Raw genomic sequence first — 19,953 nt, forward strand, 5'->3', positions numbered from 1 at the left:
CGGCCACCATTGGTGGGTTCCCCCTCGGGATCCAGAACCCACCCCCTTGGGCCTTCGCAGAGCGGTTCACACAGGAACTGCAGCACGCCATCCGCTGACCTGTCCCCTCCCTCGCGTTGGGTCCCGAGGCCTGTTCTGTGTCAGCCCAGCCAGTGTGGACCCTGAACCCCGAGGCTCCCCACACACAGTGGCAGAGGCTGCCCGTAAAGCGCTGGGGCCGGGGCCCACATGCGAGACCCGGGGCAGCTCATCCAGAACAGGCCGCCATCCCCACCCCGTCCCCACCCTGTCTGCCGTGACCCACCCAAGAGCAGTGGGCAGAGCTCCGTCTTGGGGTCCCAGCTCTGCTGTCCTAGCTGTGTGACCCTGGGTGAACCACACCTGACTCTGAGGGCGGGGAAGGCTGAGAGAGCGGGTGGCACAGGATTCAGCGTCCAATGGCCACCCCACACCGAGGACACTGATGCCCCCATTCTGGCACCCTGGGAAGACCCGAGCCCATTTTATAGCTGTAACACAGGCCGGCCCCCTGGGCTGGCCCTGGGCCCAGCTCCGCCTCCAACTTGCTGAGGAATGGGGACCAGGCAGCCAGCGGCCTTCTCGGGCCCACCTTGCCCACTGGAGGGTGCCCCAACACAGGCAACTGGCCAGAAGCAGTCAGGTGGCTCTGAGCCCTGGACTGGGCGCTTCAGCCCCTGTGAGCATCAGCCCAGGGTTGTCCCTGCTGAGGCCAGCCGCCCACCGGGCCTGGCCCCTCCAGCTGGCCCCAGATGCCAGGGCGGCCCTCTCCGACCTGGGCTGTCCCATCCGGCTCCAGTCAGAAGCATTTGGAAGATTGCATCCGTCCACTCCCCTCTGAAGATGGGGGGGAGGGTGCAGGCAGGGGGGAGGGGAAGGGGCAGGAAGAAGGGGTGGCACCTCCACCCAAGCTGGCCCTCACCAAGGACCACTCGCACGCACCCGCCCCTGCCCCAAAACAGAGGCCACCAAGCCAAAGTGCATTGGGAAGCACGAGCTTTATTTGCTCTTTGGTGAACACTTGGGTGGGAGACAGCTCGTCCCACCCCCTCCCCGTGCCCCCAAGGGGTGGAGCGGGTGGTGTTTGGTATATGGCTGCACCCGAGGGGGCGGGGCAAGCAAGGCACAGAAGGGGCCCCGGAACAAGCGGTGTGGGGAGGTGGGCGCTGGTGCCGGCCGCTCTAGGGCGTCATGTTCCACCACTTGAAGGCAAAGGGCACGCGGCGGATGTTGGCGCAGGCGCAGAAGTCGCCCACCTGGGTCAGGTAGCAGTCGAAGTCGTCGATGAAGCTGCACTTGAAGCCCAGGGGCTCCAGCAGGCGGCACAGCTCCTGCTCCAGGCAGCAGCTGCCCTTGATCTGGGGCCCAAAAGGCTTGGGGACCCCCAGGTTCTTGTCCATCACAATCATCTGCAGCTGTGGGGAGAGTGGCTGGGGTCTGGACAGGACCATGGCCTCGAGACCCCCCCCCCCCCAAGCAAGGGGTGACGGGCCAAGAGACCCCGCCCCCCTCCCAAGCAAGGGGTGCCTGGGGCCAAGTGTAGGGCACACCCCGCTTCTGCGGAGACAGCCGCTGGCGTCCTCTCCTGCCTGTGCTCATGCAGACATCACTAATCGACCTCAGAACCTGATGTGTGTTTATCTTCCAGGAGCTCCCACTGTTTTCCTGCCTGGTTTTGGCGACTGTTTCCCCAGCTGCCAGCTGACTTCCCTGTACCTTTCCCAGCTCGGCTCTTCCCTTCCTCAGAGGCGCTTCTCTGGCTGTTACACCTACCCTCCTCTTCCCCGCCCTGGCCCAGGGGCTCTGCCAGCTCCCATCCCAGGCCCAGGGGACGCCCCTGGGAGGCTGGAGGGTGCGGGGCCTGTGTCCCCAGGGCCTCAGGATTCACCTGCTTGGGGGCCATGAATAAAAGTGAGAGCTTGGGCTTGGAGTGGGAGGCGCCTCCCGCTCTTGCCTGCCAGCTCTGCACTGCCCACCTTCCGTCTACACTCTCCGTAGAGATGATGCTACACCTCCAAGCTGCTGCGCTGAGCCTGGGCATGGGGGTGGGAAGCCCCTGCCCTCTGGGGACTGGCCCAGGTCTCACCACCAGCAGCCCCCCACCCCCCGCGCGCGCTGGGGCGTCCAGCGCTCACCAGGTCAGGGAAGTACGGCCTCGCCAGGGGCTTCCGGCTCTGCTGCTCGGACGGCACGTTGCTCAGCTGCTCCAGGCAGAAGAGCTGAGGCACCTCGACGATGTCCTCTTCCGCCAGGCCCAGCTCCGACTTCAGGATGGTGCGGTTCAGGCGGAGGCACTTCTGGGGCGGGGCCGGCAGAGGGGGAAGGTGGGTGTGGCCTGGCGCAGCCCTCACCACGCGCCAGGAGCCCTGCATGATGCCAGCCGCCGCCGCCACCGCAGGCAGCTCCCGTTCCCCAGGGAGGGATGCCTGGGAGGCTTGGGCCCCAGCGCCTAGTCCCGGGCCCACGGTGCCACGGGCCCTTCCAGCCATCCACCCCGCCCAGAGTGGGGACCTGGACGGTGGCAGGGGCAGACGCGCCTTCAGGCTCAGGCCCGCAGCTCTCCCTCCTTCCCGAGGAAGGCACATGAACAGCCCCATCTGGCCGCTGTCCTCCTCGGATCGGCTGAAGCCTAGCCGCCCAGCACCTCCCTGGGTCTCCATGCAGGGCAGTCCCCTGCGCCCCACACCTAGGCAGTCCTGCGCGAGGATAGGCTCCGAGACCCTCGTTCCCACACCGGCCGCACGCACCCCACGGGGCCAGCTGGCCTGCTTTGCAGAGGTCAGGGCCCTGTGCACCGTGGCACAGGACACTCAGGACCCGGGGAGCCAGCAGCTTTGCCCAGTGCCACCTTGGGCCAGAAACGGCCCCGCCCCGGGCCTCAGCCTCCCCTTCCAGCAGCTGGAGCAGCTGTGGGCTCGCAGCTTCTCACAGCCAGGGAGTGAGTCACATCCCACGAGATCGGAGGGCCCGATGGCCCTGGGCCCCCAGCTTGGGACTGTCATGCTGCATTGGGGCAGTGCTGGTCTTTCTGGGTCGGATACTATGGTGCTCAGAGGTGGCGGGAGGCAGGCAGGGTGTGAGCCGAGCCACTTCTGGCAAACACCAGGCTTGAGTGACAGAGCGGCCAGAGCGTGACCCTGGGAGTCACACGCCACTCCCCAGCTGGATGGCAGAGGTCAGGGACTTGGCCCCGAGCTGCACCGCCTTCCTACAGGGATGGGTTTTACCAGACAGGGTTGTTCCCGGACTTGAATGACGCCTTGGCACAGCAGGTGCTCAGTTAGGAACTTGTCTAGGCTGCCAGGGCGTTTGACTGGGGCGAAGAGCCAGGGGGACTCATCCCGAGGTGCATGAAGCTGGCTGAACAAGCAGGAGCCGCTGATGGCCCCTGTGCCGTGTACCAGCCCCTGTCCCACCCTGGGCGTCCAGATCTGGCCCCCCGGCCATGTTGGATTGGCTCCTTGGAAAGGGGTCACCACATAGGCTGTTTCTTCCAAGGGTGAGGTGCACCTGCTGGTCTGGGCTCCTCTGGTCTCCCCAGGGTGGCACCGGTCAGTGCCAGCCTCAGGTCTGGTTCGTATCAGGACGTGGAGGAAAGGGTGGCTGGCAGCTGTCCCCCCCCCCCCGCCCCGTTTCTAGCAGCAGTGGGTCAGAACCTCCCCGTAGGACCCACAGTGCCCGCCCCTTCTTGGGCAAAGTCCCCCGCAGCCACAGCTGCAGCCCCTACCTCCACGTAGTCGTTCTGCTTCCTCAGGCTCTCGTCGGCGAGCAGCTGATTGATGGTGCGGGCCTCCCTTCCTGGGGGGGGTGGGGGGAGGAGGCGGAGGCTGCAGGGCTGGGCAACGCAAGGGACCTCGCACAAGTTGGGGAAGGCGGAATTGCACGGAAGTGTGGGAGCGAGCATTGGACCTGAGGTTACGTCCCTCTTCAGAGTGCTGGGTGCCCAGCTCGGCTCCTGGAACCGTTTCCCACCAAGGCACACCCGAGAGGTAACTGGGTTCCTGCCATTCATTTGGGGAGACCTGGGTTGAGGTCCCAGCTCCTGGCTTCAGCCCAGCCTAACCTCGGTTGTTGTAGGCATTTGGGGAAAGAACCAAGGGACAGGAGCTGTCTTTGAGTTTTTGGGCCAGTGACCACATGAGTTGCTTGGTTGGTCTCCAGTTGCCTGCCCCCCACCCCACCCCCTCACATCTGGGGGCTGCTCAGAGTCTACACCAGGAAGCCCAGGCAGGATTTTATTGCCAGCGGCCACCTTGTCCCTGATTTGGGGCAGGCAGCCCAGGGCCCCTTGGCAGAGCGACTTTGTCGTCTACTCAGCTCTCAGCCGGAGCCCCCTATGCATTACTGGGCCTGTACGACCTCACGACCATGACCTTGACTGGGCTACACTACTCTAGGACCCTCCGCTCCAGTCTCGGGGGGCAGGGAGGCCCAGTTCAGGCCCCAGCTCCAAGCAGACACATGGCCGAGGGTGTGCTGCGTGCCAAAGAGGCCACCGTCTCCCTCCCATCAGGTCGTGATCAGAAGATCGCTGACCCCAGCCCCAAGGCCCCAGCAGGGTTGGAGCAGGTGGGCTCCTGTTCCCACGGGGCTGAAACTGCTGGTCCTCACAGCACAGCTGGGGTGTCGAGGGTCCAGGGAGCGCCCCAACATCTCAGCCCCTTTCTGGGGAGAGGGGTCTCCTCTGTGCGTTCCCACGGCATTCAGATCAGAACTGCTGTGGTCCCAGCCGTGCAGTCCCAGGGGCCGAGTGCTTAACCCCACATTGCCTGGGCAAATCTAGACCCTAGCACTCAATGCCCACATGCCCATCAAGTCACTGGCACATACTTCAGGGACTTCTGGTCTACCTGTGCTGACCACAGTCTTGGAGCAGAACCAGGGGTTTGAAAGTGAAAGCTCCAGACGCTGTTAGGCTGCCCTGGGCTCCTGCTACCAAGGAGGACCAAGGAGAGCATGACCGTCTACAGGGACCCCCACAGAAGGGACCTGGCCCTTCCCCCCCGGAGGGACCCCTTGCTCACCATTAGAGAGGAGCTGGTCCCCTCTAACACCCTCAAACAGCACCGCATCCCCGTAGCCTTCCTTCTGCTTCTCCTTGAAGAGGTTGTAGCAGGAGCTGGGGCTGGCCAGGAGCAGCAGGAAGCCCTAGGGGACAAACACCGAGGGTCAGGGGTCAGGTCCCTTCGCCCCTAGAAGATTCTGGAAGTCCCCAGCAGAAGGTGCGGGCGACATGGCAGATGTGCCCTCCAGCTGCCCACGCACACCTTCTTGCTCCCACTCTTGTCGTCCGTGGGGACGAAACACATGAACTCGTCCACGTGGCCCGACATCAGCCAGTCCGAGAAGAGTTCCACGGGCGCCTGGACCTGCTGGGCATAGAGGAAGTCCCGGAGGCTCTTGCTCATGGCCCGGCCCTCCACGCTGGAAGGAAATGGAAGAGCCATGATCCAGCAGGGTCCCGGTCAGCTGCCTGCCCACTGCAGAGGGTCAGGCTGCCACCTGGGGCCCGGCTGCCCTGACCTTTGGGTAGAAGTAGCCGGTCAAGGGCTGGTTGGCCAAGAATCCCTTTCTCGGACCCAAATCAAGACTGAGCCTAGTGATCCCTGACAGGCCCACAAGACCCAGGCGTCTCCCGGTCTTAGACCTACAGTCATGGTGAAGGTCAACCACGCATGTTATAGACACCACCTGCAGGGGGCGCTAGGACCAGCCGAAGTCCCATAACCAAAGAAACTTTAGTCTCCTGCATGGATTAGACTAAGGAGCCCTCCTATCTCACGGGGTAAGAGACGCCCCAGAGCAAACCCCCTGCTGAGCTTCACGGGGGGGGGGGGTTGGGGGAGGGGGAATAGGGTGGAGCCAGGTGAACCCCAGGGTCCTCCCCCGCAGTTTGAGGGGTCTGGCCCCTTGCCTCACCTGGGGTAGAAGCTGCTGCCAATGAGGACCCTGCCGAGGGGGTACTCCTTCTCCTGCACCTGGACGGGCGGGGACACCATCAGGTTCCCGATGGAATCCATACTGGCCACCCTGTGGTCCTCGGTGTGCTGGACCACGTAGCCAACGCCAGGGCTCTGGAAGGAGACCCGGCCCTGAGGAAGGAGGGAGGGAGGGGCCGGAAGCCCCCACCTGCCACCTAATGCCGACTCCCAGGGAGCACCCCACCCCCACCACAGGGCACCCGCACCCTCTCCCTCGGGGCCCATCACCCTGGCCAGGCACCAGGCCGGTGAGGTCGGACCACACCCGGATCAGCCCAACCGAGCCCCACACCAGCGAGTATTTCATGGGGAAGTCTTCCAGCTTGGTGGCCCTGGGGGTGTCGAGGATCAAGGAAACCGTCTTGTGCGGAGCCTGGGTGTAGCAGAAGGCCATCTCGTCCTGGGGGAGGGGGGAGAACGGACAGTGAGGTCCCCCCACCCCAGCCGCCTTCCTGCCTGGGTCCGGCCCGCCAGCCGCACAGCTGCCCAGGAAGGGGAGCGACGAGAACCCCCACTTCCCGCCAGCTCCTGCTCGGCCCTCCAAACCCAGCTTCTCAGAGGCCTCCTCTGGACCCTTCCGTAAGCAGGTTCCTTCTCTCCATGTCTGCGCCCAGTGTGCCAACGTCTCGCTGGCTTTATCTCAAAAATACCCACGCCAAGTCAACTCATCCCGGGTGCCGCCCGAGAAGTCACTGCCAGGCCTTCCAACCGAACTTCTGTTCTTGCCCCCTTCCGAGATCCACTCCCTACCCCTGAGCCAGAGGGGTCTGTTAAGAAGTCAAGTCACAGAGCCGATGCTGTGGTGTAGTGGGTAAAACCCCTGCCTGCAGTGCCAGCATCCCATATGGGCGCCAGTTCGAGTCCTGGCTGCTCCACTTCCGATCCGGCTCTCTGCTCTGGCCTGGGAAAGCAGTGGAAGATGGCCCAGGTCCTTGGGCCCTGCACCCGCGTGGGAGACCTGGAAGAAGTTCTTAGCTTAAGATCGGCTTAGCCCCAGCTGTTACGGCCATTTGGGGGAGTGAACCAGCCATGGAAGAAGTCAGTGTCTCTACCTCTCTTTCAGATAAACAAAACTTTAAAGAAAAAAATTAAGTCACGACCTCTCCCTCCCCTGGCTCATACCTTTCTGTGTCGCCCTGATTTGCTGTGGATTTCTAGTCCTTACCTGGCCTTACAACGTCCCTAGTGCTCAACGTAGCACTGCCTGCCCCTCTGCCCTTTCTTCTGGGACCCGGCCACACTGGCCCTTCCAGGCCCGGAATCCCCTGGTAGACGCCCACATCACCATCCAAGTCAGCCTCTGCTCCGCCCCCTCCCCACCCCTGGCCTCAATCCCGGCAGGAAGACCCCCCACCCATCCTCACCTCACTGAAGGTTTCCCCGACGCCCCACCCTGCCCAGCTGGCTCGAGTCACTCACTCATGCCCCTAACCCTAACCCCACCCCCACCCCCCCAGCCTTAGACCGCTAACCTCACACAGCAGGTGCGGAACCTGTCCCCCTCTTCTCACGTGCGCTCAGCACACAATTGCACGAGTATTTGTGAAGACAGGACAACACCCCAGACCCCAAGGCTAGGCTGGGCTCTAGCCCTCCCGCTGTGCCGGGGTCAAGCAGGACCCTGCAGTGGTGGCCGGGTCCTGGCAGCCCAGAGCTGCAGGCATCAGGACCAGGGCCCTTGCGGATCGGGCAGGAGGGTGGACTCCGTTTTCATCCCTTGTGGCTATGGCTCAGGTGAGTCCTTCCCCCCCTGTGGCACTCAGGTTTGTGCGAGAGCCCCCGTGTATAAGACGCGTCCGGTCCCCCCGGCCCCCGCCCACAGGTGGGTGTTACCTGGAGCCACCTGCCCAGGCGGTTGGGGTCCTCGTAGACAGAGGCCAGCTGGCTGTTGCTCTTCTCGCTCAGCTCGGTCACCATGTTCACAAAACCCTGGAGCTGCAGCTCTCTGCCCAGAGAGAGGAGTTGGCCGTGACCTCTACGTCCCGGGGTGGGGGGCACTTCCTGACCCCCAGCTCAGAGCCTGTTGTCCAGCGCCACTCCGCTCAGTTGAAGAAATGCCAGTGACAGCCCCTGCCCTGGCCGCCCGGCACCTTCAGTCACTCTGCACCTGTGCTGTGACCCGTGGCCCAGCTCTGCTGTGTCAGCGGACCCAAAGGTACTGGCTCCTCTTCCGTCCTCATGGGTGGACCATGGGTGGACCATGGGTGGACCATGGGTGGACCCATGATCCCCAAGCACGCTCGTCCCCACCACCTGCTCCTCCCCCTTCCTGGAACCCAGGCCGGCTCATGCAGAGCATCATCTGAGACACCCCCCCACCCCCCAACAGTCAGACCCAGGCAGGGCGGACACGGTTGTCTTACCTAGAGCTCAAGCCACAGTGGGCCATGGGAGGATGCCCAGGGCGACGGCCTCCCTGGGGCACAGACCCAAGGCCAGGGTCTCAGCGCCCACGGGCCAGTCTGTCTCTGCTTCCCGAGCTGCAGCTGGGCGAACTGCCCTGTGCCTTCTGTCCTGCCCCTCCTGGGGCTGCCACTCCTTCCCTTCCCTGGGGGTCAGCCCCACCCACACTGCCCTGGAGGGAAGCGTGGGGGCGGCAGTGACCGAGAGGGGCTGGTTGTCTCCAGAGCAACCCCCGCGACGCGAGCTCCCCCACCCGGCACCAGCTGCCCTGTGTCCGAGCTGCTTCCTGCCCCTTTGTCTGACCCTGGTCTTCCACGTGGCCGGGGTGACCGCAGGCAGAGCCACTGATGGTTACTCACGGGCTGTGCCCAGCAGGGCCCTTCCTCTTGTCCCCCAGGCACGCGGCCACGTTCTGGCCTCCCTGCAGCCGGATGCGGCCCGTGCCTGCCCCAAGGACGTAGGCAAGCGAGCAGGAACGGTGCAGGGTCTTCCAGGTGCCCAGCTGCAACAGCGGGCAGCTCTGCCTGGACTCTGGCGCGTCCTCCTTCCCCGGCCTGGGCCTAGGAAGCACCTGGCCCGGCCTCCCCAGAGAGGCTGCCGCTGCCCCAGGAGAAGCCTCCTTAAAGAGCCAGGCCCCTGCACGCCATGGGCAACGTGCCACGCCCCCACCTGCAGGCATGAAGCCAGAGTCGACCTCAGGACACGGACTCGGGCACAGGCCAGGGCATCGCCCTCACCCATGGGGATGGGGATGAGGATGGGGATGAGGATGGGGCTTCTGCCCAGCCCCCCGCCCCCGCCCGCCTCGTCCCGTTTTCTCCCCAGCACCTCACCAAGCCCACAGTGGGCTGTCACCCGTCTGACACCTTTCACTTGTCGCGCCCTGCAGTCGGGCTGCTGGTCTGGCACTGCCACTGCCCCCCCCATAGAACTCGGGGTCATGGCCCGCCTCGCTCCTCTCCGTCCCTGGTGCTGGGGTCCCCAGGCTCCTGACCATCCTAGGGCAGGTCTGGCAGTCCAGCTGGGAAGTTCCACGTTCCCTAGAGGTGTGGTCTGGACCCACCAGCCCCGCGTAGACAGTGGAGGGAGCACGGCGCAGGTGCCCAAGGGTCTCTCACCTGCACAGGTACACCTCGAGGGGCATCTGGGTGCTGGGGGTGAAGATGCAAGGAGCTACGCGGAACACGACCGTGTCCTTGTACACCGGGGTCTCTGGAATCGACTGTGACAAGACGAGGTCTCGCTGTGACCTGGCTTCCTGGCTCCCTCCCCCAGGGCCCCACCCACCTCTGGAAGCCATAGCTCCACCCACAGAGCTGCAGCCCCCCCATCCTGCACTCAACATGGGAGATGGCCTGGGCCCAGGGCTCCTCGGCGACCTGGGGACGTACCGGGTCTTCGGACTCCTCCACCAAGGAGGCCGAGTAGGAAATGAGGCCCGAGAAGCTGGCAGACGGGAACTCTGTAGCTTCAAGGTAGAAGGTCTCCTTCAAGGGGTTCTCAATGGAGGTGAAGGTGTAGGAGTGCCGGCCAGGCCCCAGCACCAGCTCGAAGGCACTGGAGCCGTCTTCTAGGAGAGGAGAGAGAAGGGCCGGGCCAGCTGCGGGAAGCACCTGGTGCCAGCCAGCACACCTGCCGGCCAGGGCACGTGGGCACCAGGAGCGCAGGGACCGGGTGGACTCACTCCCTCCATTTGTGGCATTTAGGGCCCTGGAAACAATCAGCCATTTGTTCAGGCAAGGGCCAGTTACTGTCCAGCACCCTCCAGAGGCCTGTCACCCATCAGGAGTAGGGACACAGGCGCAAGCACCCATCCCCGGGGCCTCGGCTCAGGGGGAAGTTAGGGGAGGAGATGGCTCTACTCTCGGACCTCAGACCACGAGGACAGCTTTTGGGAGGATTTCTTAAAGGCGGGCTTGACAGCCACACCTGCAGGGGCCACCTGCTGACGGGGTGGGCCTCCGAGGACACCAAGGGTACTCGCGATCATCTGTGCCGAGTTCACTCATCGACTGCAGAAGCCTCACTGAGGCCGGGGGAGCCGACCCCAGTCAGCTAGATCAAGGATCAGCCTGACCCGAGGCCACTTCCCGTGTCCCTCCTGGGCTGCTCGGGCCTCCCCTGTGACCACCGGTGTCCTCCTCGCCGGTCTGACACGGCAGTGCAGCTCTGATGACGGCTGCTCCTGCGGGACCCCTCAGCTGGGTTCACCCTGACCTTGAGGCCCCCAGGGATGGGCACTGTGCCTCTGTCTCTGGTGTGCAGCATGCACGAGTCAGCCGCCTCGAGCCCCAGGGCCGCTGTGGCCACAGCCATCCCCTGGGCGCCACCCTGGTCCCCTCGTGCTGTGGCTGTGAGGGGTAGGGACCTTCCCTGGCCTTTCCTGGACTCCTAGAAGGCCTCGGGAGCCCCCAGGCCCTTTGAAGCTCACCCCTGCCCCTCCTCGCTCCAACTGCCCGCAGCCTCCCGGTTCTCCACAGCCGGGTCCTGCTCCAGCCACTCCCACCTCTGCTGCCCCTGGTGCTGGACACCACAGACCAGGCCACGCAGACGTCGTGGCCTCTGACCGTGTCTCAGTGATCTTCAGTTCCGTGCCACCCCAGGTGCCTCCAGGACAGAATGAACCCCTCCCATCCCCTCGGTGCACCTGCCATTCCCACCCCAGCGACGCCACCTCCCACCCGGCTCCCACGTCCTTCTCCTTTACCTTCCTGGAAGTCTCAGTGCAGGCCTTTAAAATTTACTCCTGCCCCTGAGCGCGAGACACCACTGGCCCGGAAAGGCCGCTTCCGAGATGTGACCCAACCTCGGCATGAGCTCAGGCCCCAGACGACAGGGACACAGCCCCGTCCGCCAGCTCCTGCACGTCCCGACTTCCCAGTTACATTTCTCTAAAAGGCTCTTCCCTCGGCTCCCTCTCCTCAGCCGCTGGGTTGGGCCATCCATACATACACCTGCTGATGACCTACGACCCTCAGACAGCCCCTCCCCCTCGGCACGGGGGCACCTCCCTGTGTGGTTCCCCCCACCATGGCCTGCGCTCACCGTGTCTGCTCACGTCCGCCTCTGTCCTTGGCAAGGTCGCTAAGGACTCAATGATGACCATGACTTGACTCTGGGCTTTGGCTCCGTCTACCAGCAGCCTTTGCTGCGGTGGACACTGCTGCCCGGAAGGCCTCCTGCCTGGTGTTTCTAGATCATCGTGCCCTGGCTTTCAACTTCTCTGGAAGCGACTCCCAGACTCCTTTGCTGGGTCTTAGTCCGGGGGCTCTCTGGCTCTCTGCTTTTCAGCATCGCCCAGACGCGATGCGGCGAGCCGCTTCCCGGCCCCACAAGCTTCAGTAAGCTCTCTCAGGAAAAAGGCCAGGCCAGCGCTGTGGCTCAGTGTGTTAAGCCACCACCTGCAACGCCGGCCTCCCATGTGAGCACTGGTTCGAGTCCTGGCTGCTCCACTGGGAACATTCAGCTTCTTGCTAACGTGCCCTGGAATGCAGCAGGAGATGGCCCAAGTGCTTGGGTCCCTGCCTCCCATGTGGCGACCTGGAGGGAGTTCCAGGCTCCAGGCTTTGGCCTGGCCCAGCCCTGGCCGTTGCGGCCATCTGAGGAGTGAATCAGCAGGTGGGAGATCGGTCTCCAACTTTGCCTTCCAAGTAAACATTTTTAGGAAAACCACCCATCAGGCTGCTGCAATCCTGCATCCTTGGTGGGCTACAGCACAGCGTCCCCCACCCCGGGCAGACTCAAAGGACCGCTCAGCCTGGCCCAGCCTACCTCAACTTCCCCACACTTGGCGGCCTCACAGGACCAGAGCAGCCTCTGTGTCCTGCACCACAGCCAAGTTCACGGCTTCTGATGCACCCTCCTAGCCCCCAGGCAAGAGAGCCACACCCAGCCCGGACTGCCCTTCCCCACTGGTCCCAGGTCCCAGCGGAGAGGTGGAGACTGATGAGGCCTCCGAGCACAGACCAGGAGGTGGCAGGGGCTGCAGGTTACGACTCTTCCCGCTGCCTCCTGCCACAAGAGCCCACCTGCCACCAGAGGTGGCCCTCCCATCCCGCACGAGCCCCAGGGACACTCCAAGCCGAGTGCAGCCCCCAGAGGGGGCCAGGCCTTGAGTCCCGAGGCAAGAGGGGCAGTAGGCTGAACCAAGGCAGGTGGCGGAAGCCAAAGGCTCAGGTGAGAGTCCCTGCTGGAGGCGGACTCCTCCACCTGCTGGCCCAGCGGCCCTCACCCGTGGGACACGGCGTGCCGCCTGCCTCCCACAAGTACGTGATGGGGGCGAGCAGTGGACAGCTTGGTGGCTGGGACGTCAGGAGTGGCAGCCACGGTAGCGCTATCTTCAGGGGCCCCGAGTTCTGGGAAGCTAACACGGCAGGGGCTCAGGTTGGAAGAAGGCTTCTCCCATCGAGAGGCATCGGGAGGAGACGTTACCCCATCTGCGGGAGGCCACAGCCACCTTTTCTGCCGAGGCACCCTGCACATCACCCGTTTCACAGGTGGGGACGGGGCCCCCTCCACGGGGAGGGTGACAGCCAGGGAGTCCCGGGCCACAGGTCCAGGACAACAGGCGCTGACCTACAGCTTGAGGTCCCCGGGGGGGGTGTCCGAGACTCCGCCGCAGGGAGGTGGGGGCCAGGCGGGCACGAGCACTCACTTTGGGGCCAGTAGACCCGCGCCTTCTCCGCCTCCTCCCTGGAGGTGTGGAGGACCAGCCGGTATTTCTTCAGGACGCAGCTGGGGCCTTGGAGGTTCAGGATCATCCGGGACAGGTTCTTGATTTCTGGACAAAAGGCAAGGCAGAGGCTAGGGGCACCAGCTTCCATAAGCCTCCGGGGCGGGGGGTGGGGGCTCGACGGTGGAGTCTCAAGACCACCATGCCACCTCCTGGGTGGGCCAGGTCATCCGGGCCTGCAGCACAGCTCTGCTGCGTGGTCCCCACATGGCCACAGGCATGCCACCAGCCAGAGCAGGATGGCACTCACCCCGGGGCCCAACACACACAGAACAGGGCCTGGAACGGGCAGTCCAGGGGGGGTTCGCCCCCAGCTTGGCGTGAGCCAACACATCCTACCCTACCACACAGACCCGAAACCCTGGCCCCAGTGACCCCACCCACGACTGCTCTGGCTGTGGGACTTTCTAGAAGCAGCAGCTTCTACCCCCTTTCCACTTAGCCTTCAGCCGCCTCGCAAGGCCGATCAGATCCTGCCCACTTCAGATGGCAAACCAAGACTGGGGAGGCGAGTACGGCGAGTTCGCAGCCAGAAAGTGAGCATCAGAGCAAAGCGAGCATCAGAGCCCATGGGACCACGTGGCCTCTCTCTGCCGGGAACCCGCGTGTGCAGAGAGGCAGGGCAGGCAGGTCCAGGAGGGCCAGTGGGGACAGCCTGAGGCCTTACCGTCGGAAAGGAACACCTTGTTGGTCTCCTTATCGATCAGCTGATCCACGTTGGCTGGGCCAGTGTTCACGAGCAGGATGGGGCCCCGACCTTTGGGACCCCAGACCCACTTTTCCTGCAGAGGAGAGAGGGACGTCAGCTCGGGGAGGCAGCCAGGAAAACCCTCTACTACTACTACTGGGGACCCCTCCCAGCAGGGGCAGGGCCACGCCCTTGTCCAGGGCGACGGAGCCGAGTCTGCGAGGCCAACCCTGTAGGGGCGGTTAGTAGCATCAGGTGGGTGGGCTCCGAGGAGAAACAGAAGCCACATGTGGGTGCCCCTTTGCCTCTTCTCAGCGTGGGTCACACTGGGATGGAGGCAAGCCGGAAGGGCTGTTTGCTACCTGAGGGTCACAGGAACCCTCTCCACTAGCCTGGCGCTCTGGCCAACTAGGCTGTGAGCCGAGTGTCGCTGGACATTCTAGCTCATTCTAGAAGAAACCAGAAGTTGACTTCACCAGGTCCGACTTCTGTTGCAGCGACATGACAAACGTCAAAGAAAGCGGGCGCAGGCCAGGCCTGGCTCCCGGGCCCCCGCCCCGTCGCCGGCAGTCTCACCTTCTCCTGCTTCTCGGTTGGCACCTGCATGTGCCCGTTGCGGTAGACGTCCACCTGCAGGGAGACCTCTGAAACAAGAGAGGAGGCGTCTCAGCCGCCCGGGCCTGCCGGACAGAGCGCCACCGGGCCACCTGGCCTTCCCGCGTGCTGTGGGTTTAGATGCGCAGGGAGAGCCGGCAGAGGCCCGAGCGTTCACCGTCTACCCCAGTCTCCTGGGAACCGACCAAGTCAGCCCCCTGTGGTCACGGTGGCACCTCACGCCCCTCGGCTTCTACCCAGGTCACTCCTACTCCACGCTCTACTCCCCAGGGCCTTCTGGGAAGTTCTCTGCTCTAATACAAAGAGGAGCTCCATACACAGCAAATCCAAGCCCCTTTACAGCCTAAGACCCAGGCTCCTGCCCTGCTACCACCACAGAGGCTGCCCCGCTGCCCACCTGCAGCAGCGTCACGGCCTTCTGTCCCCAGCTCGTCACGTGATGCGGCATCACCCAGCTGGCCTGGGACAGGGTCGCGAGCATATACCTGGTCTGCCGCCGTGTCCTCAGTGTCTGGCACATGGAGGCCCTGGGACCTGACACCTGCTGTGCACCAGGCTCTGGTCTGGGTCCTGGGGACCCAGTGAGCAAGACAGAGGCCCCGTCCCCCGGGTACTCACACCAGTGTGCGTGCATGCGTGTGTGTGGTAGAGGCACACAGAGGACATGGCACATTATATCGGAGGGGCCCAAGTGCTGGGGAGAACAGGGAGGGGAGTGTATGGGGTTAATTTTAGATGATCAGGGGAGTCCAAGCTGGAACTGGAATAGAGACGGAGGGAGGCAGGAGGAGGATCCGTATCAGTATCTGGGAAAGCCACTGGGGGACTAGGAAGGCCGAGGCGGCAAGGTCAAAGGTCATGGGGGCACAGCGAGGCAGGGCAGCGTGGGGGCTGCTCAGAGGCCTGCCGGGCAAAGCGACTCCGACTTTAGCCCAAGAAACACGGGAGCAGCAGGAAGGCTTCGAACCCACATCACGTCCTCCGACCGTCTCCTGGAGACCATCGCTCGGGCCAGGGTCAGGGCCAGGCCTGCACAAGAGCCGAGGGAGAAGTGGGGAATCCCACTAGGAGACCTGGACGGTGATCCAGGCCAACGGCGGCCACAGCCCCGGGAAGAGGCACGTCACTGGGTTCCAGCGGGAGTTAAAGCAGTGCCGACAGGTACACGGGTTGACACGGGGCGAGGGCCATCCCAGGGTTACTGCTGGTGGAGCAGAGGTGCCACAGACTGGAAGACAGCTGGACAGATGTTGGCGAAAGACAGACAGCTGGATCTGGGATCCAATAAGTTTGAGTTGGCTGCTAAACACCCAGAAGGCCACCTTGGGTGGGCAATGCCAAGTTCAGGGGTGATGCCTGGCTAGAGACAGTTGTGGGAAGTCTGTCTCTAGAAGACACGTGCAGCCTCCTGGCCACTGTCCAGGGCCCTGGGATGCAGCAGTGACTGGCGGGGTGGGGCCCGGGGGAGCAAGGGTCTGGCGAGGAGCTCCGAGGAGGAGGTGGGGGGAGAGGGAGGGCTGAGCCCCCACGGCGTTACACGCCGCAGGTCAAGGCAGAGGAAGGTGGGGTGGACCGTGGGACCTGACGCTGTGGAAGCTACTAGAATGCTCCAAGAGCGGGGGAGGGGAGGGGTGATGGGAGCAGATCCAGTACGGAGGGGATTGAGGACACACAGGGAGCAGAGGGGTCGGGGTGGGGTTCAGACGACTTAGAATCGGGCTGGAGCGCAGAGGTGCAGTGCATCCCTGGGCCGACTCGGGACAGGAAGGCTAGCGGCTTCTCACATCAGGAAGCAGCACGAGAATGTTCTCGAATGAGAAGGGGCAGGATTGAGTGAGAGGAGAGAGGACTCTGGCCCAGACACGGTGTCAACTGTAACAGGAAGAGGCAGAGCGTAGGTACCAGACATGACAGGTGGGGAGCCGACAGGCACACGAGGAATTTCCTGGCCCTGGGTGAGGTCGGGAAAGACAGCACTGAGCGGGGATGTAGGGGTGGGGACCTTCCTTTAGGACCGTAGGGGACATCTCCTTGCTCTTGCAAAGCTCACCCCTGCTCTCCAGCTGTGGGCTGGGCCCCAGGCTCCTGGCAGGAACCACACTCACCGATGCCAGTGAGGTACAGCACAGCTGTGGCCGCCGGCTCCTCCTCCTTAGGCCGATAATAGGAGACCAAGACCTGCGGAGACAGCGCCCAGATCCAGGGGGGCATCGGAGGGCAGAGGGCAGGAACAGAGTCCTGGCCACGCGCCTAGGCCCAGGCGTGCAACCTTGGGCTTGAAGGATAGCTTGATGTCTCAGCCGCGAGCTGGCACAGGGGCCACAGCACTCGTGGCCCTGGAGGGGAGCAGCTCCCCCAGGCACTTAGAACCTCACACAAGCCCTGCCACCCCTTCCCACCCAACCAGGGGAACCAGCAGCCCTGAGGGCGGGGGAGAGGGGCGAGAGACTGGCCCTGTGCCACCAGGCCGGGTGTGGGGACCCAGGCTGCTGGGCCCCAGGGCCACACCCTCCTGGGATCCCATCTGTTAACCCCAGGAGGTGGGCAGTGGGGACAAGCCGCTCACTCAAAATGAAGATGGACAGTGGGGTGGGGACGGGAGGTGGACTGTCTTCCCTTGGTCCCATATCAGCCTCTGCTTGACAGAGGCCTCTCCTCCAGCCATTGGCCCTGACCTTGAGGGCTTGGCCATGAGCCAGGGGCCCAGGCATGAGTTAGGGCCGTGCTCATGCGACCTGTTCCAAAGGCTGAGCATCCCAGGCCATCGTTAGCCGCTCCTGGTGCTGGAGGCCGAGCCCTGGGCTGATCATGGCTGAGCGCGGCCCTCGGGCGGTCTGGGCTCAGGTGTTGGCTCCGAGGTGCTCAGTTCTGGGTCCCCTTGGAGAGGTGCCTGCCCTGGGCTTGGAGCGTCGCCATCGGCCATCGCAGCCTAGGGCACAGTGGCCAGCAGACAACGGCTGCAGGTTCTGCACCACGAGCACCCCCGCCCCCAGCCTGGAGCTGCCTCAGGTGTTCTCACCCGGGCTCCACCTTGGAATCACCTGCAGAGCTGAGGCCACGCCTCCACCCCCCAGAGGGTCTGTCTGAACCGGGGTGTGGCCTGGGTTCTGGGTGTCGTGGGGGCCCTGAGGGCTCAAGTCGGCAGCAAAGGCTGGGTCTGCTCCTGCCGCGGGAGCACGCGGCTGGCACCTTGCCCACGATGCGACCAGCTGCCTGTTTTGTCAGGGGGCACAGGTGCTCACAGGGCGACGGCTCATCCAGGGGAAAGAACACAGGCTCAAATCCTGGAGGTGCCCATCTCCAGTTATGCTGTTGGGGCCACGCTATGGCACCCCATGCCTCGGTTTCTCCATATGGAAGTTGGAGGTAGATGCCAACTCCTTGGAATGCAACTCAAGAGATCTGGTATGCAGCACGCAGTTAATAGACGTCAGGTCTCAAGTCTCACGAGAGCCCCCACAGCCAGAAATGGCTGCCTTAGCCGGGAAACCGGCAGCCTCCTGCGCGGCTGCCCTGCAGGAGGTACCAGGTGCCTGGGTTCCCTACCGCCCCGGCATCCCACTAGTGCAGGCCCCGCGAGGCAGCAGGTCATGGCTCAAGGTTGGGTTCCTGCCTCCCACGTGGGAGACCTGGACCGAGTCCCAGCTGCCAGCGGTCGTAGTAGGCATTGAGGTGTGGCTGCGCAGTGCTCGGTCTGGTGAATCAAAGCGAATGCCTTCAGTCACACTAAGAGCAGCGGGAAGGGGAGCCGTGCAGGTCAGCCCCCCTCCACTTGAATCCCCTCCTGCTGCTACCAGCCCCGGCGGCCTCTCCCCCGCCACCCCCCCACCCGGGGCCTCATCTGTGAGACGCAGCGCCCACCTCACAGGTGTGTTGTAGAGCAGTAAGAGCGGCCCGGCCCCACGCTTGTCGCAGACCCACGGCCCTCAGTTCCCGTGGAGGAGATCCTGTCAGCCACGCTAGGAACCCCTCCCCCTGCCTTGTACCTTGTCCTCGTCCACGGCGGGGCTGGGCGACACCATCTGCACCAGCACATGCGTGCTGTCGGACAGGGGCTGCCAGATGGTGGCCGCCTCCTTCTCAGTGATGACCACGTCACACACGTTGACCAGGACCCTCTGGGAGCCACTGACGGTGAAAAACTCGCAGTTGTCCGGCGCAGCCCTGGTTTGCCCGGCAGGGAGACACACGTTGGGGCGCACAAGGCTTACGCCCTCAGCCTTTAGAGCGGCTGGCGCGGGGGCGGGGGGATGGCCCTGGCCTGCGTTCTCCTTCAGTGCCGGGGCCAGGGCGGTTTGGGGCCCTACTCCAGCCTTGCTCCTCCCCCACCCCCGGCAGGACCCCCGTCCTCTTTCCCACAAGCTCCGGCCCAGAAGCCATCCTCATGGGGGTCCCTTCAAGCTCCCAGGAGGGAGGAGACGTTTGTCTGAGCCTCCAGGGAAAAGCAGATGGACACCAGCCGTGACCTTGAGGAAGCCTGGGGTTGGGGGGCTGCGAGAGTGAGTCCCTCCACGCCAGACCCTCCCCGCTGCCCCCCCAGGGCCGGTCTCAGTCCCCCCTGCCCCCCGAGAAGGAGGAGAAGGCAGGGTCCTGCAGGGGCGCCCAAACCAGGCACCTCGAGTGGGGCAGGACTGGGACACAGAGAAGAGACCCCGAGTCCCCGGGCCCAGGGGTCCCTGAGCGCAACTTCCCTGCCTGGGGTGGGGCCCGACCCCAGCCAACCCAAGCGCAGCCCCCAGCACCTCACCTACTGAGGTCCAGATTGATTTCTGTGCCCAGCACACAAATGGCGTGAACAGGGCTGTCCGGGGACAGGCAGAGGGTGTTCTGGAAAGACATGGCCCGGCCCTCCAGGCTGACGCCCCTGCAGCTGACCCGGGCGCCCGCCTCGCTCTGCCCTCCCTGTTATGGGGTCAGGGCTGCTCCAGTCCGCCCCCTTGTTAAGGGGCGGGAGCTGCCCAGGTGGGGCGGATTCCCGCATTGAGCTTTCCTGGTGGCTGGGGGCGGCGCAGAGCCTGCAGATCCGGGAGCCCGAGGCCTTTGCTGGGGGGCAAGAGGGGCTCTGGGAAGCTGGGCACCTCCCTGGTCCACTCCCCGGAGTGATGGCCCTAGGGCTAAGTGTCTCCTGGAAATGGTCGTGGGGAGCCTGGCTCGGGGCTGGACTGGTGAGGGTGAGCTCCATGGTGGATGCTGCGGGGAGGGGAAGCCACTAACAGGTGTGGGGCGTGGTCCAGGAACCTGCGTCTCACCCTCAGGTGATTGAGGTGAGCGCCCGGCTCGCAGCTGTGTCGGGAGGCGGGTGGAGCAGGTGCAGGCGGAGGAAGGAATTGGGCCCTGCCTGGCCCCTGGCTCACCGCTGCTTTCCCTCTCTGCTGAGCCCATGGAACACATAAATAGGAGTTCTTATCATGGACTGGACAGTTAAAATTTTCTAAAATAGGTTTTTTAAAAAGTTATTGATTCTTTTATGTACCAGAGAGAGGGAGAGAGACCTTCTAGCCACTGCTTTACTCCCC

General features: G+C 64.1%; 1 protein-coding gene across 3 annotated transcripts; it reads right to left on the reverse strand.

Moving 5' to 3' along the window:
* Nucleotides 1-997: 997 nt before the first annotated feature.
* Nucleotides 998-19,374, reverse strand: PADI6 (peptidyl arginine deiminase 6). Of its 3 annotated transcripts, none has more exons than XM_089299260.1 (16): nucleotides 19,185-19,374; nucleotides 18,424-18,601; nucleotides 16,543-16,615; nucleotides 14,399-14,466; nucleotides 13,802-13,916; nucleotides 13,057-13,182; nucleotides 9,794-9,969; nucleotides 9,521-9,624; nucleotides 7,833-7,944; nucleotides 6,292-6,399; nucleotides 5,938-6,092; nucleotides 5,286-5,442; nucleotides 5,043-5,166; nucleotides 3,746-3,816; nucleotides 2,154-2,315; nucleotides 998-1,433 (listed from the first exon to the last, which is right to left on the reverse strand). In XM_089299260.1, exons 1-16 carry the CDS (start codon nucleotides 19,274-19,276, stop codon nucleotides 1,200-1,202), a joined length of 2,055 nt encoding a protein of 684 aa, XP_089155386.1. In that variant the 5' UTR covers nucleotides 19,277-19,374; the 3' UTR covers nucleotides 998-1,199. The 3 variants fall into 3 exon arrangements, with proteins under 3 accessions (XP_089155386.1, XP_089155385.1, XP_008249781.3); XM_089299259.1 differs by having other exon boundaries at nucleotides 2,154-2,312; nucleotides 9,794-9,972; XM_008251559.5 differs by having other exon boundaries at nucleotides 9,794-9,972.
* Nucleotides 19,375-19,953: the final 579 nt, after the last annotated feature.

This window comes from Oryctolagus cuniculus, chromosome 7 (assembly GCF_051225735.1).
Source record: "Oryctolagus cuniculus isolate XC-2025 breed Fujian yellow rabbit chromosome 7, ASM5122573v1, whole genome shotgun sequence".
Classification (NCBI taxonomy): Eukaryota; Metazoa; Chordata; class Mammalia; order Lagomorpha; family Leporidae; genus Oryctolagus; species Oryctolagus cuniculus.

Coding starts and splice junctions, on each gene's coding strand:
- PADI6 (XM_008251559.5), bottom strand. CDS start 19,276: ATGTCTTTCCAGAACACCCTCTGCCTGTCCCCGGACAGCCCTGTTCAC. Junction 16,616..18,423: donor CCGCCGTGGACGAGGACAAG/GTACAAGGCAGG, acceptor CTGTCTCCGCAG/GTCTTGGTCTCCTATTATCG. Junction 13,917..14,398: donor CAACCGAGAAGCAGGAGAAG/GTGAGACTGCCG, acceptor TCTCCTCTGCAG/GAAAAGTGGGTCTGGGGTCC.